General features: G+C 39.1%; 1 protein-coding gene across 2 annotated transcripts in view; it reads right to left on the bottom strand.

Moving 5' to 3' along the window:
• The window catches only part of PPP3CA (protein phosphatase 3 catalytic subunit alpha), a 296,871-nt gene extending 270,288 nt beyond the window's left edge, over window positions 1–26,583 (bottom strand). For both annotated transcript variants that reach the window (XM_019757673.2, XM_019757674.2), the window contains exon 1: window positions 26,251–26,583. In XM_019757673.2, coding sequence (XP_019613232.1) covers window positions 26,251–26,308 — 58 coding nt within the window. In that variant the 5' untranslated portion in view covers window positions 26,309–26,583. The remainder of the gene's footprint in view (window positions 1–26,250) is intronic.
• Window positions 26,584–27,227: the final 644 nt, after the last annotated feature.

Here is a 27,227-nt window from a genome sequence, read left to right as displayed (position 1 = left end):
TATGCTTTAGATTTAGTAGATAGCTATGCAAACATCATGATTAAAATAGGAGGCTCAAAATTTAACACACATAATGGTATTACTTGTCATACAAAAAATATTTTGATACTGACAATAATTTGTCCCCTTTTTTTCAAAATCAGATAACACTATTTAATAAACTGGATTTTTGTGGATTTCATTCCACTTGGCGATCAACTTGATGACAGTCTCAGCATTTGTCTTTTGAGAGGCATACTGCATAATATTAATAAACAGTGGGTTCTGGAACCAGTCTCTAGGCTGAAATCCCAATGTCACCACTTACAAGTTGTGTGACCTTAGGAAGTTATTCCTTATGTGACTCAGTTTCTTCATCTGGAAAATGGGAACACTAACAGCACCTACCTCTTAGAGTTGTTCTGAATATTAAAGAAATTACTACACAGTAAATAGGTTAGAACAGTACTGGATACATATAACCACTTAACAAGTGTTGCTTACTATTATTTTTCACTTTCTGAAAAAAATAGTTTAGTGTAGTAATTAATACATAAAAGCAATTCTGGACTATAAACTGCCGACTAACAATAATAGCATGCATACATGCTCGAGAATGTTGGATTTGTATTTTTAAGAAACGGATTCAGAAAAATTTAAACCATTGAACCATATGAAAACAATTCAAACACTAAAATAACCTACTAACATTTGTTTATAAAAGACCTGGACTCAGAAAAACCCAGCACCAACTAAAGTATTCCTTTTAAATAAGTTTACAGCATACTTGAGAAAAGGCATTTCAATATTAAATCTTTTTTGCCAAAGTAAAAATGATTTTCCCATGGGAAAAACAGAAATATTCTTTCTTGAATGAAATATTTTTGAAAGAAACCATGGAAGTGGTAAGCAAATTAATAGAAATCATGGAAGTGATACAGCTTCATTAATAATGTGCTTAGATTTAGGACAAATTGATTAAGAGGTAGACATCATACCGTCATGTTTCCCAGAAAACAAGACCTAGCCCGACCATCAGCTCTAATGCGTCTTTTGGAGCAAAAATTAATATAAGACCCGGTCTTATCCGGATATAATATAATACAATAAATACAATAAAATATAATATAATATAATACCAGATCTTATATTAATTTCTGCTCCAAAAGACGCATTAGATCTGATTGTCTGGCTAGGTCTTATTTTCAGGGAAACAGGGTAGTTATTTAACCAATCTTAAACTACTAATCTTTAACCAATCTTAAAATAAACCATTAACCTAGGAGCCTTATTAAAATTACTAGGCTTATTAAAATTATATTTTTAGGACTGTGTATATATATATATATATTACCAATAATTGCTGTTTGTATATCTAACACATATTACTAACATAAAGATGCACTAGATACAAGAATAGAAATATGACAGATGTATCCCATCAACAGAATAAAGTGTTCATTTATAGCTGAAGATAGAAGAGGTTGAGATTTGGTCAATTTAGGGTCTTAAACCTTATACTTGAATCTAACAGCATTCTATTATTGTTTTCAGTGTGAACATAAAATCCACTATAAATTCAAGAGAATTCTAACAGTCCTAAGTTTGGTCCACTATACATTACCATTTGCATGTAACTTTGCACAAAAGGACTTAGACTCTAAGAAATGCACAATGATAATTTGGAGAGTCTCGCTTTGTCCAAACCCTCTATATTCCTAAATTGTTCTACACAGGCTTCCACACCTCTCAATGTAGACCAGGTCCATTTCTGCTACATAAGCAACCTCTCATCTAAAAAGTAAAAAAAAAAAAAAAAAGGGAGAGAGAAACAATGAAAAAAAATATTTAAGAAAAGCAGGCATACACTGAATTTCCGATGAGCTACTGAGCTTCTGAGAGCAAAGAATTTTCTCTCAGTTATATCAGATTGAAAAAGCCTGCCTGGCTTTAAAAGAGACAGCAGAAGAGAATGTTATCTTACCTTCCTTCAATAATGTGCGCCCCCCCTCCCAAAAAAAAAAGAATGAGGATCATATTACATTATCACTTTTAAAAGCTAGTAATGGGCTACTTAAAAGTGACTAAGGTAATAATCTACTGAATTTTAGTTGTTTGGCATGTCTCCAAGACAAGTCTACAAATTAGTGGAGGTGCCGCATTTAAGGTTCATTCACACCCGTAAGCATCTGTTTAGTGTTCCTTAATTACAACAAATTTCTAGACAAGATACAAGTTGTATGAATTAACCAGTCTTACTCAAGAGTACACAAAAAACCATCCAATCTAAGAACAAGATCAGGAAATAGTATTCTATTATATAGAAACTAGTAGGAATTGATACATACACTTGTAGGATGTTTTTAAAAATCCAGAAGTAATCTATTTCAAATTGTGATTAAAAGAGTTTACGTTTGAGATTAGTATTGGCATTAGGGATACATTCCCTGTAAACTACTCAAAAACAGCTACCCTGCAATATAATCAATTAAAACGAAATTGTTCATTATATATTATATTGCTAGTAAAACAGTACAGATACCAAACGAAGATACCTTAAAAACAAATCAGCACAGCCATGGAATAAGCATATTAAAATAATAATAGTAATAATTTTATTATTATTTCAATGTGTTTCCTACAGTGGAGAAGGCTCAGGTTCTAGGTGATTGGTCATGGTTCTTTAAAAAAATGTATTTGTACTAGAAAAAGGACACTGTTTTTCCGGCTACAAGCGAGTTTGATCAAAACAGGACACAACCACAGCTATTCATTCAAACTTGGGTTCAACAAACAATATTCTTATTTGTAATTAGGCTGTCATTACTTTGTAAATAGGCAGACCTGGACACAATGACTAATCCAAGAGTGGGAATACGATGCAATCAGAATCTTCTGAGAGAGATCATATGGACTTGGACAGAATCTAGGTCAGGCCTCTTCTGAGACCTGTAGTGAAAAGACGATGTAGGTCTGTGTTTCCTGGTGGGTATCTTTACTCCAACATGGAAAAAGCCTGCATGATTGTAAAGCCAACACCGAGGAAACCATTCTGATGTGTGTGTTTAAAGTCTATTTTTGATGTGATTTATATAATTGGCTCTTAAAAGACTTTTATACAATAGACATGATTTGTGCTTCAGTCTACTAGTAATCTGTGTGATCCAAAACTGTGATTCAGTTTTCTCACCTATACATTACAGATGATAATGCTTATAAACAAACTCTAGGAAAGCAGATCTTCAGAGATCAACATGTCCTTACATGTTTATTTTTTTATGCATTTTTAACTCTGAAATACAAGGTAGAAACACAAGTCCTTTGGTACAACTGACTTACACGATTACATTAAAAAAAATAGTTCAGAAACCACATATACTTATTTGTGAAAACAAATAACAGGAGCATTTCATAGGTAAATTAGTGTTGGAAGTTATCCAATATTAAATCACTAAGGCAAGGAAAAGCAATCCCTATCCTAAAGGCTTAAAGATATCATCGGGGACCAGAGTCCATCAGTGGGAGTAAATGTCATTTCATCTTCAGTGCTGAGAGTACAGTATTTTTTCTTTTTTTTAATTTTCTTTCTCTAAATTTCCTTCCTCCAAAAAACTAACTATAAATGGGCCAAGATACAGGATTCATTTGTTGTTTTCATCTGGCATGAAATGAAAAACCCTTCCAAACATACTGAGTACCAGTGAACAGTAGTCCCCAAGATGAGAGTAACAAAACCAAAACAAAGGCCAGCTGCTTGGTAGCAAGGACGCACAAAACTTCAAATGCAACAGCAAGAAATTTTAATTTTATGCAGGAAACAAGAGAAAATTGAAGAGTCAAATGACAGCAAAAGGTGTTTTTAGCAACAATACTCTATGAAGAAAGGGGAAAACCAGGCCAACCAGAAAGGCAGTTGTTGCAACAGAAGGTATTTCAACTGCAAAGACCATTTATAGTCATTTCCTCTGCAGAAGGTTGGCCCTTTCCCCCAACCCTGATTAAGAATAAGAAATCCTCGTTTCATTTATCCTTTAATACTTCTGACTCAGAATCGTTGTCAAATGAGCTCTTTTGAACACATTTTGACTTTTGGGTTAAATGTTAAGTAAATAATAGTCACTCTTTTCACATAGCAATTTTTCCCAATGCCAATAAAAACATGCCTAATCCTGCCCATAAAAAATAGATACCGCACTCTACTCCAAAATGCATGCAATCACTAGTTGATATATTCAGTTAGCTGATATCACAACTTTGAAGAGAGATATAAAAAGACACACAAATACTGTATTATAGAAAAATATTCAATGTTGCTATTACATTATTTTTGCTACACTCGACATACGTGTGTGTGTGTGTGTGTGTATATATGTGTGTGTATATATGTTTTATATATATATATACATATATACATAATGTATTTACTTGAGAAAAGTATCAAAAATAAGTAAAACCAGAACAGTGCCCTTCTCATTAAGAACATTAAAACCTCCACATTTCAGCCACAATTTTGTCATCTGTGAAATAAAGGCACTGGGCTAAAATGTAATCTTTCAGTCTCTTGAAGTAAACATATTTGATAGTTCTAATATCCCAATGACTCCAGGCCTGCAGCGCTTGCCTCCTAATCTGTCTGCCACATTTCCTCCGTGTCTACAGCCATTCCTCAAATAAAGCCAAACTATAAAATGCTACTAATCTAATGAATGGCTTTAAAAATACTCAAATGTGCTACTACAGGGCTTTTGGAAAAGCAATTATTTTAAAGACTGAAAGTTGAATTCCTTCAGTGGCTCTTATTCAAAGAATACAAAGTACTTCAACAAACTAAGGTTAATTGTGTACATGAGATAAGTGACTGGTGCACGCGCACACACACACACACCCCCTTCAGTCAAGGGTGGACTGATTAACCCACTTACCCAGCGTAATAAGGAATACGTGGAGTCAGAATACATGTCTGAACCTCGTGTCCCTGCTCCAATGAGGGACGCAATTTTCCTGAACAAAAATCCAATTTTAACCCCATGATGTCTCACATGTTAAAACCATGGGGTTAAGAGGCAGTGCTTTCATATATAAGCCACCTTTTCTCTTTGAGGTACGGGATATTTAATAATAGTAATACTATCAGTAAAAACTTACATAGCACTTACTTTGTTCAGGCATTCTTCTTAGTGCTTTACACATAGTAATTCATTTAACTGCTTCAACAACTCTACAGGGAGGTGTTATTACCGTTTTACAGATTAAAAAACAAACAAGCAAACAACTGAGGCACATAATTAATTTGCCCCGTGTTACTCAGCAAATAAGCAGCAGAGCTAGGGTGCAACGCAGGTAGTTTGGCTCCAGAACCCATGCTCTAAACATACTCCACCGTACACAACTTAGGAAGGAGCACAAACCCTCCACTTCTCTCTACTGTGCAGTTCCCTTCTATTTTGTTCATTCGGCTGCATTTACTAATGTCGTGCAGGATCCTGGTGCCGCTCCCCACACAAGAACGCAGGTGTGGTGAGGCCAAAAAGGAAAACAATGAAGCCATAGATAAGGGAGTCAAACCACTACATCCTCGCTGGCGGCTGGGTTGGAGACATAGGAAGGAGTAGCCACACGATGCACAATCTGCCCTCCACTTCTCTGCCAACCAACCAACCCCCTATCGAAGCCACGGCAGTTACATCAGTGGCTGATGGCTAACCGCTAACAGCTGACGGCCAACTAGTCACAGCTGATGGCCATCTACTACCCGAGCCAGCACTTTTCCATGTGAGTTCGAGAGCCTGGAAACTGCTCTCCTGGCTCTGTCCCCACAACTAAGCAGTTGAACAAACAAAAATATATGCCTAGAATTGTAGTCTTTGACTTAACGCAAAGCAAATATCCATGTACAAACAGGAAAATATTTTAAGAACAAAAATACTTAAAATCCTATCCAGTGTAACCTCATACATTTATTTAATGACTCTTGGTCCAGTTTCTATCCATCCTGATATTCCATGTCTCCCTGCCATCCTCTGTTTAATTCTTCACCTAAAGGAAAGAATGGAACAAAAAATAGGCACTGAATGTTGGCCGAGTTTCCATTCCCTAGTGCCAAGGAAAGGTAGGTACAATGAAATTCAGTCCTGCATAAAAAGGAATTATTTCTACAGAGTTATCAATGAATTGCCATCATCAAAATATTAAGTGTAAGTCCAGAATCCCTATCATCTTCAACTCTCACTTACAATGATAGCATCATTTTCAACATATAATTTACAAGATGAAATGTTTTGTTCCGAGTTAAGTAGCAGACACAGGATGGAAAGATGCTCTAGTCCTAGTAAACCAGTGCATTTTTAAAGCCTGGCCAACCTTAAGAATCACTTAGGGCCTCACCTAGAGAGTCTAATTTAATTGGTCATGGGTTGGGCTGAGCGTTGGTAGCTTTAAAAGTTTTCCAGGTGATTAGAATTAGAGCCACATTTAAATGCTATCCAGGACTTCCCAAACTTTAAAATGCATATAGATCACCTGAGGATCTTGTTTAAAATGCAGTCTGCTTCAGAAGGTCTGGGGGGTGGTTTGAGATTCTGTACTTCTACCAGGCTCCCAGGCAATGCGTAAGCTGCTGGTCTATGGACCACACTTTAGACCAGCAACCTTCTTTTCCCCTTTCACTTTCGCTAAACTGTATTGTGACACTGTGCACTTTCCTTCTGTGCAACGTTTCCAACTGGGAGGTTTTGTGAATGATTTATTTCTGGATGATGAAAATGTCTCCAACAATGTATATATTTTTAAATGATTATGTAATTATGTGGTAATTAGTTACAGATAATAAAGGTGCCATCTGTATATCCCTCGATCAGTATGAAAGGTGAGAAAAGAATGGGAAAGGTATTACAACTTAAGGCAAGGTAGAGTATTTCACTTTTATGTAAAGAGATACTTATTTTTTAAAAGCAACTTAAACCCACAAGAAAGAATTCTAGAGCACAGGGTTATTATCTAGAACTAGATGAGCTAACATGCAGGCAGCATGAGGAGCTGTTCCTAGCCCAGAATTGGTAGTCAGAAAGTATTAGCTCTTTCACTGCCATTTTATTAATAACTTAGGTGCAAATAATGACTACCCAGATCAAGAGAACTAAATTGCAGATACAAACTTGTTTTCTAGAAAGGTGTGGTTTCTATTTGCTCACAGTCTTCGTATTATGTCATTCTCTTCTATACTAAGACGATTTGGTACAGAGATAAAACACTTGTCCCAAAGTCAAAATCTGCGCATTTGAAAACATGATGTCTGGGATCTGCTTTAAAATATTCAGCAAAGATTAAAGAAAAAAAGGAATAGATAAAGCAAACTTAGTGAAATCTGGATATCTCAATGACTAACCTGTGGGACAGGTACAAGGGGGTTAATTGTCCTCTTCTCTCAAGTTCTATGTATGTTGAAATTTTTCAAAATAATTTAAAACGTTCTGTTTTGGAAGCTCAGTTTCACTATTGATTAGCTCTGTGGCCACGAACAAATTACTAACTCTCGGATCCTCAAACTACTCAGCAGTAGAACAGGTTTCCATACTAACCACCTCATAAGGATTACCACAGATATTTTTTTTTTTCAAATACAGCTTTTTAAAAAATAACGGACTCTAAGCCATTACCTCATAAACTTAATTTTAATCGAAAGGGTTCCAATGTAAAGAAAAGCAGAAAGAATGGTAAAATGTTTCTAAAATAGAAACAGGTGGGTCTGTGAAGACTAAAAAGTATATGCCATTGTCCTGCCATTTCGCTGCTTTCTATCAGCCCTTCCTTAACATTCTAGACCACATTCCATCGGAGCAACAGGCGCATACAGTGAATTCTCCACAATGTCATGTCCTGAGCCAAATGCATGAAAAGGTTTAACATAAGCATGGCACAAATCAGCGAAGGTGACTGTCGTGCGGGGCGGCCTGCGGGGTCTCTGGTCCCGCTCCCCACATAACGCAGGATATGGTGAGGCCAAAAAGGAACACCCACGGAGCCATAGGTAGGGGAGTCATACCACTATATTCTCTCTGGCGGCACTATACTCTCACTGGAGGCTGGATCCACACTGTCCGCAAACCGCCATCCGCGATTGCCAGCCCAGCCGCCATCTTCTTGCTAGCCCCATTCTCTTCTCTCCTAGCGTAGCCACAGCAGTTATATTAGTGGCCAATGGCTCACTGGTTACAGCTGACGGCCAACTAGCCACAGCTGATGGCCATCCAATCACAGTTGATGGCCATTTACTACCTGAGCCAGCACCTGTCTATGTGAGGCTGAGAGCCTGGAAACTACTTTCTGGGGCTCTGCCCCCACAGTGACCCATAGACAAGCACCACTGCTAGCTGCTACACCATTGTCCTGAACACAAGGAAGACGGCTTTTCTTCTTACTCCATTTATGAAAATCTCTAAACAGTGGCTGGGGATAGCACTTCAGGAGGAAAGTAATGTCTTGAATACACGCCAAATAATCAAAAGTAAAATACCATTTCTGGTGCTATCTCTTCAAAGGACAGAAGTTCAAATAAGAACAGATGGCACCTTTATTATCTGTAACAGAATTACAACCTAACTATGTAATAACTTAAAAATATACATTATTGGAGACAATTCCATCATTCCGGAAATAAATCAAATCATTCACAAAACCTCACAGTTGGAAACCTTGCACAGAAAGTACGTATACAATTTCATAATACACAGTTTAGCATAAGAGTGACGGGGAAGTTATTAAAAATAGCTGATGCACAGAAAACAACTTAATGCACATTTCCATTTTTTAAGAACTTGTAGAAGCAACAGCATACTGAATTTCACTTACGTCCATTCCAAATGAATTCTAATCAAATGTTGAGACTGAATAGGACTCCAAGGGAATCTTCTCTTCCACAAGAACAAATTCTAAAGCCTGAAATGTACTACAAGTATGCTAGCCTCCCTCATTCGTTCAAGAAAGAGCAAAAACAGTGAACTGAGTTCAGAAGTTGTATTTACTAAGGGAATTCTCAAAATAAGCATTTTCTCTGTTAATTCTACTTCACAATTTCACTCTTAGGACACAAGTTAAAGCCACATTTTAAAAAACAGTATCCAAGCATGTTTCTTATATACTTCTCACATTGCTCCTACATGGAATGCTTAGTCATTGCTTATTTTACTGAGATATTCCTATTTAAACACAGACTTACCCGATGTTGTTTTCCTATACGAATAACATTCAAAATATCTGTATGTGCAATAATAAACACGAGGCATAATCATATCTCAGTATCAATTTCCTTAAAAGGTAAAGCTTATTTCAGACAAGGTCTGGCTCAAGGATTAAAATACACAGGGTAGGAAAGTTGTAATGTATATTGTTTTTTCAGGACATGAAATACCTTACATTTCAATATATATGTTAACAAAATAAGAATCAAAACACCCTAGTTGTACTCCTATTTAAGAATTAAAATTACTCATTTTTTTCCTTCTATATGTTAATGAGCACTTTAAACAATCACCCCAAAAAAGTTACTGTTAAGGTCCAAGGTTCACAAACATGCTACAAGGGGGAAAGGAGAGGAAAATAAAATTTGAACCCAAGCTGATTCCAGCAGGGAAGAAGCTTTCCCACATACAGAGATATGAGCCACGAAGCAAGGAGGGCCAGAGGCCCCACTATGAAACTGGAGCTCCCTGAATTTACAGACTCAGGGAATCAAGGCAGGGAGCTAACCTTCCTTTCCACCGGAGACTTTGACCTGCAACTACTTCACAACCACAAGACTTCTCAGTCAAACCAAAATCAGCTGGATCAGAAAAGGGTTTTACAGTCATGTGAATAAAGAAATAAATTTCTCTAATCACCTGCCTCAGAGAAGCATTAAAATTCTGAATCTGAATCATCACTCTTTTCCTTTAAACAATTACAACATCAGTTTGAAACTGCAACTAGGCTAGTCCTAAACATCCTTCATAGTACAGAAGAGTTATAAGTGGTAAATGAAAAATTCTCTCTCAAAACAATTCGCATTTGCATCTAAAATGTTACAATCAAACCACATAACTCCCTCCTCAAAATGTTTCATGTGACGTCTCCTTGAAGTGGCTTTCACTTTAGCTATATGTGGCTTCCTTTATTTGCTTTAGTGACAAAAATATGAAAATGAATATAAAGAAGCAAAGCCTCTAAAATAAAGGCTAACAGTATATACAATAGCTAGCACTAGATTTTGTTTTTCTTCAGTTTTAACATAGACGAAAAATCAAGGCCCAATTAAAAATATCTTCTTTATGTAACTCATCGTTACCACTTTTCATGTTTTAGATTAGTTTGTCTTGTAACACAGTGATAAGATCAGTAATACCAACCAGGTAAAGCTTAGTTTATACTCTAGCCCAATTGTTTGTAAGCCTCAGCGACGAAGTTCTAAAAAGGAAGCAGAAATACTGGCCTACGGAAGTGCTAGATTTTTCTCCTACAGGAAAGACCAATGAGGTTCTCACTAAAATAATTTCCACAATCAACAATATTTTGTATAAAAATAAGTCCCTAATGATGTCTATGTTCTGTCAATACATGCATACGGCCTAACGAACTTGGCCTTGTGTGTGCACGTCAACTTAATGCTATGGTGGTAAAGGGCCAGAGTCTGGAGTCAAGGCTGTTGACGTCCAAAACCCTGTCCCACCATGTACTCATTGTGTGGCCTTAGAAAGAGAATGAATCTCCCCTAGCCTCAGAGTTCCTGAAAGGATAAAATTAGGTAAAGCTCGTGCAGGGCGTACAATGTCATGAACTGTTTTAGAACACAACACTCAAAACTATAAAAAGGCCCCTTATTCATTTAATTATTTATTTATTTATTCAATTGATTTATTTACTTTGAGCAAGATCCGGGAGAGAAGCAAAGTAGCCCACAAGTTAACAAAATATTCCCTTCAAATATAATTGTGACATAATACAGTCCAAAACATATGCCAGTAATAAACACACCAACTCTCTAATCATGATCCCTGGAAAATTCATGTTTTCCACTCCCTGAAATGACAAAAGATTAAAACAAATCTCAGGGCAGGCAAAAGCACTGGACATTTTTTTTCAAATGTATCATCCCGAAGTAGCTATAGAAAAATACATCAATTATGTAAGGAAAAAAGATCAAGGATAGCAATTACTCGAGCACCTCCTTTTTTTCCTACAGAAGCCATGTTTCTTATTGACACGGGGTGGGGAGGGGATTTTTTTCCCATGTTGCATACGCAGAATCTATGATAAAGATTTGGGAACTCACTCATCAAGATTGACCAGCTCCAAAAAGTCATTTGGTTGCCAGGCTTAGGTAAAGGCCTAGGCAAATCTACCAAGGACATAAATTGGGGAAAATAACTAAAAAGAAGAGAGAAAAACATCCAGATGTTTAAAAGATCGAAAAAGCCTAGACCCAGAGGACAAGGTAAGCATGATTAAATAAAATTAAGGTGCTACTTTCAAGTTTGTGTTTAGAATTGTATAAAGTAATTACATAATCCAGAGTGAAGGAGACCTGGCTTATAGGTTTACAGGAAAATACCTGGGGAGTGGGGATGAGGAGGTCAGGTATTCCACACATCAATGGCACTAGGAAAAGTAACTCAACTTGGACGACAATAAAAAGTATGACACCAGAGGGGAGAATGAACGGAAGTACTAGTATCACTATGCTTTTGTCATGAACAGGTATACCTTTTCCAATCAATCTGTTAGGGGCAGGAATGATTATGTGCCAGACATCATGTTAAACCCTGAGGAGATGAAGTGAATAAAACCTTGCCCTGGATGACTTCACTTTTAGAGAAAATTTTGTTGCAAATATCTGTGATACACTGCGTGTACCAAGTACAAGCAGAACAGACAGCCATACCTGAGCGGATCAGAGCAGTTTTACACAGAAGAGGGACACAATGTAAGCAAGAGTGTTCCATGCAGAGGTAAAACAAATACAAAGCCATGGAAGATAACTTTGGGATATTTCAGTAGTTTAGTACAATCAACTTTATATAGACCAAACACAGATAAGCATTCAGATTGCAGTATGAATAAACAATGTACTCCCTGGGCTCAAGATCTTACATTGTAATAAATTAGAGACTTAAATTTGTACAATGTGACATATATTTTCAAAATTCATGCAGTAAGGGTTAAATGCCATAATATATAAAGTTTCCACAAATCAATAAGAAAAACATCAACCACCAAATATGGGATTAGCATAATCAGATATTCATTTAAAAATTATCACTCTTGTGACGATAAGGGAAAATTAATGCACGAGAGGGGACACGTTTGAAAGCAAAGAGACGAATGCTGGGAGGCTTCTGTAGCACAAGGTGAAACATTTAAGAAACCTGACCTGACGGACAAGTTTCATTAACTGCATGGATGGTGGTAACATCATCCAGGACAGGAAACACAGGAGAGCAAATAGCCCACTTTATCCTCACCATACCTCTCCACAGCAACTGTGATATACAGGTTTGAGAGAAAGCTCTAGAAAAAAAGACAGGGTTGCAAATAAAGCTGTGTTAGTCATCAGCCTATGAGCAGTACTCAATCCTCTGAGTAGAAGAAATTGCCTGAAAGAATGCGTAAGGGGATAAAGGAACATCAACATTTAGGATTCAGTCAAGAGGAGTTGGCAAACAAATCAGAGAAAGAGGAAATCCATGAAAGCCAATGACAATACTGTTTCAAGGAGAAAGAGGTGGCCCATCATGTCAAAAATCACAGAAACCAGCAACTGGACAGTCATGGGTGACCTTCGCCACACCACTGTGTCAGAGGAATGGCAGGGACCCCCAAACTACAACAGATCTGACAGTGAGCAGGAGAAGAGGAAGCATATACTTTAATGCAGGTTACTTCTAGAAGCACAAAGCTGAGCTTTCAAAGGAGCTGTCCAACAATAAAATAATACCTAACGTAACGAGGGCTCTTGTTAAGCCCTCTGGTGTTTAACAATCCTTCCCATGGTTGCAACAATCTTGCAATGATAATACTAATGATCATTTCCACTTTTCGGTAAGATGAACAGCGTCAGGGTGGTCACATAACTTCCCGCATGAACTCAGCTGGCACATGCAGAAAGCAGGATTTAAATGCAGGTTTTGTCACAGAAACGGACTCATAGGTACAGAGAATAAATTGATGCTGCCAGATGGGAAGGGGGCTAGAGGGCTGGGTGAAAAAGATGAAGGGATTAAGAAGTACAAATTAGTAGTTACAAAACAGTCACAGGGATATAAAGTACAGCATAAGGAATACAGTCAATAATATTGTAATCACTATGGATGATGCCAGATGGGTACAAGACTAATCGGGGAGATCACTTCATAAATTATATCAATGTCTAACCACTATGGTATATACCTGAAACTAATATAAAATAATACTGAATGTCAACTGTAATTTTAATATAAGTTTAAAAATTAATAAAATTAAATAAATGCAGGTTTTGTCAAACCATAAACCCATGCTCTTTCCACACTTGGATGCTGCCTCTCCATCACTGGAAATACTAGGGGCTGAGGGAGGGGAACTTGTTAACCATTTAACATTTTTTTGGAATATAGTTGAACTAGCTTACTTTTTAAGTCACTTCCACCTTCAAGAAACCATGATTCTGTTTTACACACTTGGCTTGCAGGTGAGCCATTCATAGGCACAAAATTCCAGATATAAATCATCATCACTCCTTTTGCAGCATTTGTGCCATCCTCCTTTTAAAATAAGCCTACAATGTGCTTATATATACTACACACATAAAAATTAATATCACTTCCATTTATTTTAGCAAAAAAAAATTTACAGTCTATGAAGACAGCTAATCACTCCCTTTTCTACACTCCACAGCATGTTGCATCTTGTGCTATTAAAATAATTACAACTTATAACGTGATTTGCTTTCATCCTCCAGGCTGGACAGTAATCTTTAGAGACTACCCACTTTATTTTAAGTCCTAGGAACAGAGCATAGAGCCAGGCAAGCAATGGGTGCTAAAACTTATGCATGCATGAACAGGATGGAAGAATGAATGACAGATAAATGAATGAAATATTTTTTCAACAGCCATTTAACACTCAATAAAGGATTGTTTATTTAATCTATTGATCAACTGAGACATTACATCATAATTGAGGGGAGCAGTATAGAAAACTGAGTGATACAAGAGGCATGGGGGATGGATTTTAAAAGTGACATGCAAGTTCACTCTCAAAAAGGCTCCTGAAATACAGTTTTCATGGATTCAATACCACCAAAAGGCAAAATGAAAATTTTATTCAATTCACTAAATTATTTTTTTTAAAGATCAGTGTTTTGAAACTTCTATAAAAGATGGCCAATCTTATCCTAAATAATTGATCAGAGAATTTCAGGCATGGCCCCTGGGAGATGCTTAAGGACCGGTTTCATAAGGTACTTTGAAATCACCCCCGAGGTGGCTTCCTGTATGTTTCAAGATTTATTCAATCCACAGATCTGGCTAGCAAAGCCGTATTCTCTAGTCTCAGGCCTCAACATTTTACTTCCATCAAGATGAACATGACATCACATTCCCTTGCACAAAACACTAGTGTGAGTGAATCCAGATTCTAATAAGCCAGCCTCAAAAACGTTCATGGAAATAAGGCACATACTGCCACAGATTACAAGAATATATCATTTCCACTGCGATTCAAGGTAAAATCAAGCAGACTGCAAGTTATGCAAAATGCCCACCATGACAGCTGCAGCTCCATTCCATTCTCTCCTGTATGAGAAAACACATCAGAAAGCAAGTGAAAATAACATCTTAGGATTGAACTTGAAGCCACCGTAGTTTATACATAGATATTTTAAAATAAGTCATTTGCAAACTTCTGTATGTTATCAGTAGCTGTTAATGCCTCACAGCTGAGCGTAACACAGAAATGTGTTGTGACACCACACTTGGAAGCCACTGACCTCTTTCAGGCCTCAGTGAAACTTAAACTAGCTATAAAATTACAACTGAACTTACCAGGTTAGCCAAATTCAATGGCCTTAGGAGTTGTTTATCAACAACCTTCAAAGACTGGGTGCCAGATGTAAAAGCAGGTCTAAGAGGCAGGTTTGGCTGGTCAAGTTGGGTGCTGTGCTGCCCTTCTGGTGTGATTTGAAAAGTAAACAAAGGAATTGGCCTGTCCTCAACTACCCCCACTATCACCACCGTAGTGGTAGTGTCGTATTATCATGCTGTCTTTCCATTACAAATAAAAGCAACACCTCTAGAAGAAAGTCACTGTTCAAATGCATGTGCTATCCAGGTTTTCAGGAAAGCTCCTACTCATAGAGCAGATGAGGTATTGCACATCGTAAAGCCGCAGAGAAACTAGAGAGGATGGAATTGAAGGGAATTTCAATAGGAAGGTCATGAGAAGAGCATCATGACAGCGGTAGTCATGATCCAGCCAGGAGACACCAAGGAAGAGATGCTACACTGGGCCACCCACGAAGGGCTTGAGTTCCAGGAAGTCTAAAGGTTACCATGAGGACACAGAAGGGCAAGGCAAGAGTACTGAAACATCCAAGCCCCAGGTGCTGAATGTTCCATGGAAAGAGGCAAGCCAAGGTTAACCTTTGCTCACCTCTCCATTTTCAACAGGTTGTGACAGCCTGACATGGTGTTAAAGGAAGGCTACTTGGATAGGGGAGGACCCCCAAAACCCAAGCCATGCAGGGAAAAGCTAGAAGACTTAAAAACATGAAAGCTGTTTTTTTATATCAAATAAGCTCTCCTGTAGAGGACACATAAGGCTCATTTTATTGAAGTATACAGGGCAATGCAAGCAACAACTGTGTACTTCAGAGCACCAGACTGAGGTCAAACAAGGAAACATTCTGACCAGCAGAAACGGCCAGGGTAAAGTAGGAAGTCTTAGGGAGTAGGAAACTCCTTCTCAATAACTGTGTTCACACAGCAGTGGGATTACCATCCATCAGTCAGGCTGGACAGGGGGCTCTAGCCTAGGGATCGCCTTAGCTAGATTTCTGGTGTTCCTTCCAATTCTGAGTCTGATTTAGTTCTTTTTCTTAGGCTCAGACATGAGCAAGTGCTAAGTGATAACAGGCTCCCCACGTTTGCCCCACTCCTTCTCCCCAGTACGTAATCGGAGGACTCACTCCAGACCAGATCAGGAAATAGATTCCAATATGTATTTCTTCCAGCTTCAAATTTTCATCATTTTAGCTACAGGTCACATTTGCATCACAAATAAATAAGGATCATTTATCCTCTCCACTCAGAAGATCCCCACAATCCATGCCAGTGTTAAATGTCCTTGGCTGGTTAAAAAAAAAAGAAAAGAAAAAAGAAAAAAATCACCCAAACCCCTGATGCTTCCAAATGGTGTTTTCTCATTCAGTTGTTAGTGGTGAGGGACAACATCTGACTGTGATGCACCGTGACACTTTAATATGTACTTCAAATCTATAGTTAAATCACCACTCAACCTTTTCTTTTTTAAGACTGAATGATCTCTCAGTTCCTGTTGCAATTTAAAGTCCTTTAATCACTTGGTATGGGGGGTTCGGGAGGCCTCTTTTTATAAACATACTCCAAATTTTCCACGTTTCTGGAAGTGCACGTGGAATAAGAAAGTAATCAAGTACCGTCTTTCCCTGAAAATAAGACCTAGCCAGACATCAGCTCTAACGCGTCTTTTGGAGCAAAAATTAATACAAGACCCGGTATTATATTATATTACATTATATTGTATATTAGACCCAGTATTATATATTATATTATATATTACATCATTATTATATAAGACCCGGTCTTATAATAAAATAAGACCAGGTCTTGTATTCATTTTTGCTCCAAAAGACGCATTAGAGCTGATTGTCCAACTGGATCTTATTTTCAGGGAAACACAGTAGAATTCTGAAACGAGGGGAGGGCAACAGAGAGATTCCCTCCTGGCTGCTGAATGCAAACCGGCAGAGGTTGACAACGATAAGATTTTATGTAGGAAACTATAGTTAGTTTCCCTAGTCTTCAACTCCATGAAAGAAAGGCATTTCTGTGCTAGGTTAGGGAGACAGGTTAAATCCTGGCCCACAAGCCAGAGTTTGAAAAGCCTTGGCTGGCCTGCTTTAATGGGGGCCATCACGTATGACCATGTCTGGGCTCGTGCAGGTCCAGGGGTTCTCTGGAAGAACCAAGCTGAGAGCAGGTGCCTTACCAGACTCCCTCTCTGTTGATGTGGATCCCAGGACTGGCTTTTCTCAAAATATTCACCATGTAGACGTGCCATGAAAAAAGCTGACTCACAAGCAGCCTGTACTCATGAGATGAGCCTGAAGATTTTTGATTAGCATTCCACAGATATCTCATAGCTGGGCATGCAGTATGTTTTATGTTTCTGTTCTGATTCCTAAATGTATTTACTTTCATTCATTTGCATGTGCACATTTCTCCAAGTAAGCAACAGAATTGTGAAATCTAACCGAGGTCTCCCAGATGCTTCTAACAAGAACTCTCCCCCAACCCGGTGTCACCACCAATCTTCGTAAGAAAAAAACCACTATCACCCACCTTTGAGAAGACCGAGGTATACACCCTTTGACAAAGACCCACTGAAAACCATGCACTCCATGAGCAAGCCACTTCTGCCAGTTAAGCTTCTGCAGACTGGCTATTAGGCAGAAAACATAATACCAATTAATGAAACAGAGCATTCCAAAACTCATATGAAAAAACCCTTCTGTGTGATTAGCACAAATCAAGAAATGCATCAGATGTCTGTGAGCTGCCCATGATTTAAGATCCACAAAATTTCAAAGAAAATAACCCTATAATTTAGAAATTTAAATCCCTCTTATCCTTTATCTGTTATTTCATTCATTTCACAACCATGTTTCAAATGCCTATTCTACACTAGGCACTGTGCTAGGGCTAAAGATAAAAAGATACATGGAACCAGGCCCCACTCTCCTGGGGTCTCTATTTCCTGGGAAGGGGAGGCAGACAGGTAAACAACAGCACAGCAACATGCTTTATTCAAGGTGCCCTCCACAAGAATGAAGAGGTTGAGTCCCTTTACTCCATCCAGTTGAAGGTCTCAGGAGATGTGAGTCCCAGAGGAGGTGACACTTGAACTGAAGCTTGAATAATGAGAATTGAATAATGAGAACTGTTATCATGCCAATAATCAGACCCACACAGAGAAAGTATGAGTGTACTTTAATTTATTAGCATTAAATATGCATAACAGACCAACAATGTCAGGTTTAATTTAAAAAATTATAATTCCTTTGTAAAAGAAAACTAATAAAAGAAACTTAAAGTCCTGACTCAGGTTCTGTCATTTTAAGAGAATTTATTGTGCTTTTAATTTGATAAAATGGAATAGCTTACATGATATTTAAAAAGAAATATCAAGGGATGGCTTAAAGCCCACTTAGGCGAATATAAGGAGTCAGCAGAATTGATGCCACTTTTTAAAAATTTCTCATAGCCCATATATCTTCCCACTGGATAGCACCCAATGACATTTTGGGGGCCTGAGGAGAGCAGGAGGCTATGTTGGAGAAGGTTGCATTTCTGGATTACAACAGCATTACAGAAAAATGATAAATTGAGATGTAAACAAAGGAAGACGGTTTTACTTGTTTGTTTGTTTGTTTGTTTAATGCAATTGGCCAGGTCATTTTTCTCTTCAGTGCAAGTGAGGGCGATAATTAAAATATATAAATCACCCAATAAATCAAACACTGAGTGATTAACATATCTTTTTTTCACTTGTCAGAAACTGATCAGCATAAGGGGAAATACAACAAAAACTGAAAGAAAGCTTTCAAGTTCAAGCTAATATGCTAAGTTGAAAAGGATTTAGCCTTTTAAACTCAGCTGGCACAAAGCCTGTCCAAATGACCAAACAACAAAACTGCTTTCAATCTAATTGTGTCACCTTCTTAAGGCCGCCTTCTCATACTCCAATCCTTGATATGGCTGGAGATGGAAACATTCCAATTAACCAGTCACCATACAGAACCATTTACAAAGAATCTGAACTTAATATAATACACTCAAAATAAACATATAATTGTCCTCCATTTATTGCTTCAGGGGGCACATAAGAATTTTGCAATGCCCAGATCATTCAACAGGAATTTATTCAGGACATAATAAGCAAAGCATTGAGCTAGGTGTCACTAGTTCAATGACCGTATTTCCCAAACTAAAACTTTGAATACACGTATTAGCAAATGATGTTAAATAACTTCCAAGTATATGCAGCTACCTGGGAGACATAGTTCAGACACTGACATATTAGAATTTCCAAAATATTCTAATGCTACATAGAGACAGCTAACCAACATTTTAAATAAGAAGTAGTAGCTCCTCCCAAAAAAAGAAAAGTTAGGGTTATATAGTCATTATGGAAACAGACTCTTTAAGCATTAGAATCTTAGAGCTGATTAATTTTTTTCTTTTTAATTTAGCTCCATATGAATAAAAGTCTCTCTTTGAACATCAACCATCATTCTTCTGGTTTCATAACTGTAGAAAGTACCTGAAATTGACAAACATTGTAAAATGCTATGTCATAATCTGGAGGCAGCTATTAACATAAATCTCTGATCTACTTGTTTTGCTCTTTGCAGACATGTGCAGAATTTCCAGTTGCAAGAGACAGAAAGAAGTTCACAGAAAGTCAGATAGACCATTTTTTAAAAATAGTTATATTTTGCTGTAAGGCAAAAGCATGGATTAGGGGGGTGGAAAAAAAAAAAGAAAAAGAAAAACAAAGTTCTATTCCTCTCTATGGTCTCAACAAGAACACATCTAATTTCAAAAATGCAGCACTTTAACAACTAATTACTGCTTCCTCAGAGTTTCTATTTTTTTAACATCTAAGACTTCAACTACCTGAGTGCACATTTGTGAAATGGATTTGAGATCCCAGCACTAGGTCTAGGTCCTCAAGTTGATAGTCCATCTGATTTAAGCCATAATTCAGAACACCTAACCATGAGGAATACGAAATGTCGTATCTGACTTCTTATATGAAATGTAACTAATGGCTTATCAACGAATATAGCGTGTACGAATACAGGAGATGAAAATATTCTAGAATAAAAAGGGTTAAAAGCCCTTCAAATGTCAGGAGTACTAAAGACATACGAGTGGTTTATAAACCAAAATTCTGTTTCAGGACCTACATCATTCCCACCTGATGATTGTATTTTTAAAAAGGAGTGAAATACCTAAGAAGAAATGGCTGGTATTTTTGCTTGAGCTGTCTTTAGAAATTAATACAATGCTCAAACCAGAGCAATAGTATGGGTCATTATCTGTAGTTCAGGCAAAGAGGCTTACAATAACACCCTTCCAAAAATAGTAAATAAATAACACTCCTTAGCAAAAAAGTATGCTATTTCTATTTCTGTGTATATATTTACCTGAAAACAATGCTTAACAGTTTTCCTTTGGTAAACCTCGTGCCAAGATCAAACCAGATTATAATATTTATCATCAGAATTTATACTTCTGCTGAATACAGGTAAAAAACTTCTAATAAAGCAAACAAAACAAAAAAGTGTGGCATCTTAAATATACCAAAAGAAGTAACAGCTTCAGACAGATTTTCAAGAGAAATGAGCATCTTTCCTAAAGGAAAAAGTTTACTTACACTTACCTGCAGTCCCACCTGTAACCGACCACTCTATCTATTCTGTCTCCATTTTTTCAACTACAAAATAAGTGTCACCATGATCTACTGCTGTAGACAAAGTATTCATGGATTTCAATATTAATGGTTCTGACTATTCTTGAATGACCCTAAAAATACATTCACATGTTGTCATTTGTAATTCTGTGTCTGCAGTGACTGAACTTCCATTGCCAGGTAAGTGACCCAAGTGTAACCATTTAGGCCCTCAAATCCCACTTGAGGATCCCATGGTTCTCACAAGTGACAACGAATGCAATTATTGCCCTTTTACATACGGGAAAATGTAGCCTATGACATTATATGTATCAGTGGAATTACAGAAAGTTGTAATTCAAAATCTCATTATACTCGTATATAACCTCTTGATTAGCAAGAGAATAAAGTTGCTGAAAAAACTGACAAAATGATTTTTGAGTATTTATCAAAGTTCCATATCATGAATCATCATCCTTCTTTATGGTTCTAGAAGTGTTCAAAATCTTCACAAAACTTTCAAAATGGTAATTTAGCTGGATTTGCTAAAAGGAGAGTATGTCTAGAAAAATGCCGTTTTCCAATGAGGTCACTCTAAATGGGTTCTTTATTTGGATTCATAATTAGTTTCAACTTTACACACGGCTGACACAAAAAAGATAAGGAAAAGCATAAAAGGCCAATTATAAAAGTTACAAAGCACAGTCTATCCAAGTCATATTTCCTATCTCTAAAATTACAAATAAAAATAGTTCATAGAGACACAAGTATATTTAAAAAGGCATATTTTTAAACTAATATAAACAAATTTTAGAGTAACTTTTAGATTCCAAGGTATTACTTTTGTAACCTTTTAACTCGATGTCTTAAAATAGACTGTTCATTTAAAGTAAAGGTTCTTCCCACCATCTCCAAAAAGCTATTATTTTTTAAATGATAATTCTTCTAATTGATGGCATTTTGGAATCATTGGAATTTCCCTGATTCCCAGTCTCAACTGTTGCCTTAAGCCCTAAGTCTACAGGATGTTTTGAAAATATTGTACTTATATTTACTTTATAGTAATGAATAAACCAATCTAATTTGTAATGAACAGCATTAGTTTGCACACTGTTCACTAAGTCCAGAAAAGAATTTGTTCTCAAGTATATTAACCATGACTAAATGGTGTTGTTTAGACCCCTTTCTTCACATCCACAGGGATAAAATCTTCAGCCAGGAAACTCTGACATTTAATCATAGTAAGTTTCAATTAATGACACTGAATTAACGAGGTTTTACTATACTCGAATGGAAAACCAGATACATGGAATAACTCAACTGATGGTAACAAACGCCAGTAAAATAAATTCACAATAAGCGCTTCCTGACAACCGCAAAGAAATGTTATTATTTAATACTTCATATTTCTGTTTTCTTTTTAAGTAGTATTACCAGTCCCATTCAGCTAGAAAGACTGGTGGCTTGAATCCTGATTTACTTAATTTTTACTTAGCTACCATCTTCTTGCTTATATGATCTTAGATATCTTTTTAGAACACCCTATGTGTACTTTGTCTACACAAATAGTACATAAGCTGACAATACACAGAAAGACAGCTTATTTTGGGGGATTCCCCGCAGCCACAAGCAACCTGACACAAAGCACAAAAGTGCCCTACATAGAGTTTTTGACAAATTCCCCAAAACTCTTCCCAGGAATTTACTCTTAACAACCTGCCATGGTATCTGGAATTCCTACCATTAAAATCAGTTCAGTTGAAGGTAAAAGGCCCATTACGAAATACTTGGAGATGAGAACAGAGGGAAAAGGCAAGAGATGTAACAATGTGACACACCTGACCACATACAGTTTTATTTCCTCCAAGTATTTAACTGTTATGTACCAAAATTCTATAGCCAGTAGGGAATGTTAGGGCCAGACCAGGAGTTAAAGGCAGGAACAGGCAGGGAGAAATGAAGAGAAGCCAAAGTTTGGAACAAGGCCTGTGAAGCACCACTGCAGAGAAAAACCAGACCATCCTCTGTGTTGTGGGGGAGGGGAGAAATAGTTATTCTTCTATTTATTGCCCTTGGTCTTTGGCCTTATATTATGCAATGTTTCTTTTTTTAAAATGTAAAACAGTAAATGGATCAAATTATTATGATTTCCAACAAATGGCATTACCAAGATGTTTTCTCTGAATTTTTATACTTTCCATTATTTTTATCCAAGAACAGTCAAAATGAAAAAGTACTAGTTTTACTAAATGAAGTAACTTTTTCTGAGGTTAATCTAAATGAGTCCTTTCCATCTCCAATACTGCCACTCATTTCCTTTCATTTTTAAGGTTTAGAAAACTGATGAGGATCTCTAAACACACTCTAGAAGAAGCTGCAAACATGAAACATTGGTTAGCTGAAACAAACTCAACCTACCTTTCTAAAGTTGCACTCTGGAAGTACATGTCAGAAAAGCGTCCACATCATCGTATTTACTACAAACCACAAGCACAGCTTTATTTGTAAACAGCAATTTGTTATACAACAAAAACCAGATCATACTAATGAAGGTAACTGTAAACAAACGGCACGCCATGCCAATAATGATCCAAACACCTCTCACTCCTCTATATAAGCAAATACCTATCGGTACATGGGGTACGTGGTAAAAACAAAGAAAGCTTCCGGAGCACAGAAATTTCTGCAAGGATAATCCCTTTCCTACATTGAAGAATAAGTCAATCTCAGAGCACTGAGATGAAGTTCTAGCAAAATTAGAGTAAGTCATGGTTTCATAAAATGTCTTATTTTTATAAATATGAAAAATTGTTAATGTTTCCCAGTCATCATACATGTAGTTTCTACTCACTAAGCATGCGTATACATATTCAAAGGGAACCATTTCAGAGTAGACTGATCATCAAAATAGATTATCACCTCAAATAATTAATCGTAAAAATTATATGTATGACAAAATGTTGAATCCAATACTTGATAAAGCTTTTAACCCAACAATATAAAGTCTACAAGAAAGGAGAAAAATAGCGACAGTTGTCCACCTTAAAAATCAGGATTCATTAAAACTTTTTTCTAGAAAAGAAATTTCACATTCAAAATTTCACATCACCCTATCAAAACAAATGCAAAATTAACTTTTCCTATTTTGAGCCTATTACTCACATTTGCATTTCAATTCTGCAATAATATGTAAACCGAATTTTTGGAATTATGGATAGGTGTATGTACTTACAATGTAAAACCATTTATAATAATATATATCGTGTTTTCCCGAAAATAAGACCTAGCCGGATAATCAGCTGAATGCGTCTTTTGAAGCAAAAATTAATATAAGACAGGGTCTTATTTTAATATAAGACAGGGTCTTATATAATATAATACCATATAAGACCAGGTCTTATATTAATTTTTGCTCCAAAAGATGCAACAGAGCTAATTGTCCGGCTAGGTCTTATTTTCGTGGAAACATGGTATAACATAGCATTGTCAAAAAAAGTAAGACGAAATAGCGAAGGAATGGTTCAATGGGCTCTTTCACATTAAATGGTAAAGACTGCAAGCCTGAATGTGTGAACAGTCACTTTTACATTCTTCACTTGATGACAATTTTATATTTACAGTGAGAACCCATAATTTTGTGATTTAAAACAGAGAACCTAGTTTCGTGTGTGCACGAGTGTTTTTTAATTGCTGACACACTTACTGCTATCATTTGAATTGTAAGCTTTACATTAATTGTTTTGAAAATAGGTGATCTTAACCTACAGATTAGAGTTACACCCTAAACTTCACACATTAGGGAGAGATTTGTTATTCTGGTAATTTCAGTAAAGGGTCTTAATTTTTTATTGTGTTAACAGAATACTTTAATATAAATCTAGTTCTTTGGAATGAATATGAATTGACTGTTTACAAAAGGGCCCATGCCTGCAGAAAAAACAGCTGTGCATCTGTAGTCCTATTTCCAGTCACTTTTGCAGAGATATGTTCTCCTTGTTTTGATGGGTCTATGAATACTGACTGCACTGAAGCTGGACCGATTCTAATACAACCAAAACAAAATATTTTATTCTCTTTCTTAAAAAGGAGACCACATTTCCCCCATCACCACGCAACACACACACACACACACACACACACACACACACACACACACTTTAAAAACTGAGCAAACCTGAATAGAACAATGAACAGTTCAGAAGCCCCAGAATGACTTCTGTTATCATGGTCCTTAGGCTGCTGGGTTACTTCACCTAAAGGCTCATGATGCAAAAGACTTTACTACCTTGCACTCTACTTGCTTGCTCTGGCCACATTAGATAATATCTGTATTCTACAGAAAACACACACACCAGCCAGCCAGCGTGGTTTCCAATTTCGAAGGCCAGCTCTGCGCCTAGTCCATGCCCAGCTCTGCTCTGCCCCAGTGTCCTGATCCCAGGAATGAGGGGTACTACTTAATCCTGGCGGATCTGCTGTCATCCTTCCAGGATTCGTAGGATGGTTCCTCCTGGAGTCCACCACGAAATACAATAAGGACGGCGGATTCCCCCGTGCCAGAGAAAGAGACCACTGTCTATCCGCGTCCTCGTCCCACTCATCATCCTGGCTTCTCTTCGCCAGAAATCCCAGAGCCATCCCCGCCAGGAGTATAACATACCCGGCCCGGGGAGAATCAAATAGCCCATTAATAAAGGGGGGGATGCCAGGGGCACAGGGAAACAAGCGTGGCAAGTTCACGACTGGGGAGGTGTGCTCCAGCAGGGAACTACTCAAGAGCAATGACAGGTCGGCGGGGGAAGGCTGGGGGTGGCGAGAGAGATTGGAGAACTGCTTTTCGTGTTTTTCTCAGGGCCTGCAGGGGAATCCCGGGGAGGCGGCGGCAGGGCTCTCGGGTCGTTCCCGGCCTCCCTCGCCCCCAGCGTGTCCCCTCCGCTACCCCCTCCGCCTGTGGCCGCCCCCGCCCCACGCGGAAGGCAGTGCAGGGCTCCCCCCACGCTCTCCCGCTCTCTCGCGAGTCCTGTGCAGGCCCTTCCAGGGGAAGGGGGAGGGGGCGCGAAGGGAATTGCTGCAATGGAGCACCGAGAGAACCCTGCCCGAGCCAAGCAGTCGGTGGAAAGCCTCCACCACATAAAAATGCCATATTAATTTTTTAAAAGCCATAAATCACCCCTCCCTCTGCAAAAGAAAACCATAAACCCGATCCCATGCAAGCCTGCGAGCAGCCACCCACTTCCTATTTCTGTCACAGCAGCTACACCCAGCCAGCAACCACCCCCCGGGCGCCCCCTCCCGCCCCCGCCACCCCCGCAGCCGCCTCCCCGAGGCTCAGCCATTTGCCAACTGACGCCCCCATAAATAAAAATGCCCCAAGTAGGGCTGGGTGGGCGGCGTGGGGGAAGGGCGCGGGAGGGAGGGGGTGCGAGGGTTGCACAATATCCTAGAAGGTCCGTGGCTGGAGCGCGGAGAGAACCCGGGGCGGGGGAGGGGAGGCGAACCGCCCGGGTGCCTGCGGCACACGGTGCACCCCGGCGACCGCGGCGCGCCGCTTACCTTTCACCACCCTGTCGGTCGTCGACAACTTGGGATCAATTGCCTTGGGCTCGGACATCTCCAGCCGCCGGGAGACAACGAGGCGCTGCTCGTCCGTCCTACTGTACACCCCGACCAGACCGGCGGGCCAGACACTAAACGCCGCCGCCGCGCTGCAAACCGCTCGGCTGGAGGTCTGGGCTCTGAGCTGGCTTTAAAGTTACTGCCTTCTCGGCGCGTCCCTCCTCCTCCGCCGCCGCCGCCTTCACTCCTCCTCCGCCGCCGCCAGCCCCGCCGACTCTGCTCCGGGCACGCGTGTGTGGTGGTTATTTATTTATTTTCTAAGCGCGCCTCTTGGTTCTTCTTTTATTCTTGGGGAAGGGGGATGGGGAGGACAAGCGCACACACGAGCACCCACCCTGGCTCGGAGACCCGGCACCGCGGAATGGAGCCCCACGCGCGCACACTGCCGGGATTAAGACCGATCACATGGGGAGGGCCGGGGGCGAGAGAGGAGAGGCAGGGCCGCCGATGTCAGTGCCACCAGCCGCGCCTCGGCGTCCCCGGCGGCGGAGAGGCGCCGGTCCTGCTGCTGCTGCTGCTGCTGCTACTGCTGCTGTTGCTGCTGCTGCTGCTTCTGCTGCTACCGCCGCTTCCCACACTGGGCGCCGCCGCTGATCCGCGGCCGCCGGAGACGTCCCGCCGCCGCGCTCGCCCGCGCTTGCCTTTGCCTCCCCGCGCCGCTCCTTTACTCACACAGACACAGCCGCGGAGCTCGGCAGACACAGTCCGGGGCGCAAGCTACCCTCCTCCGCCGCCGCCGCCTCGGCCGCCGCCACCGCGCCCGCCTCCGCCTCCTCCCCTTCCTCCTCCAGGCCCCCGCCTCTAGCGCTCCGGCAGCCTCCTCCTCCCTGCGGAGCCCGCCCCTGGCTCCCGGCTCCCCGCCCCGACGTCGGAGCTACGGGCGTTTATTGGCTGGCAGGCACGTCACTCTCTAC

This window comes from Rhinolophus sinicus, linkage group LG02 (genome assembly GCF_036562045.2).
Source record: "Rhinolophus sinicus isolate RSC01 linkage group LG02, ASM3656204v1, whole genome shotgun sequence".
Classification (NCBI taxonomy): Eukaryota; Metazoa; Chordata; class Mammalia; order Chiroptera; family Rhinolophidae; genus Rhinolophus; species Rhinolophus sinicus.
This window is presented reverse-complemented; position numbering and strand designations above follow the sequence as displayed.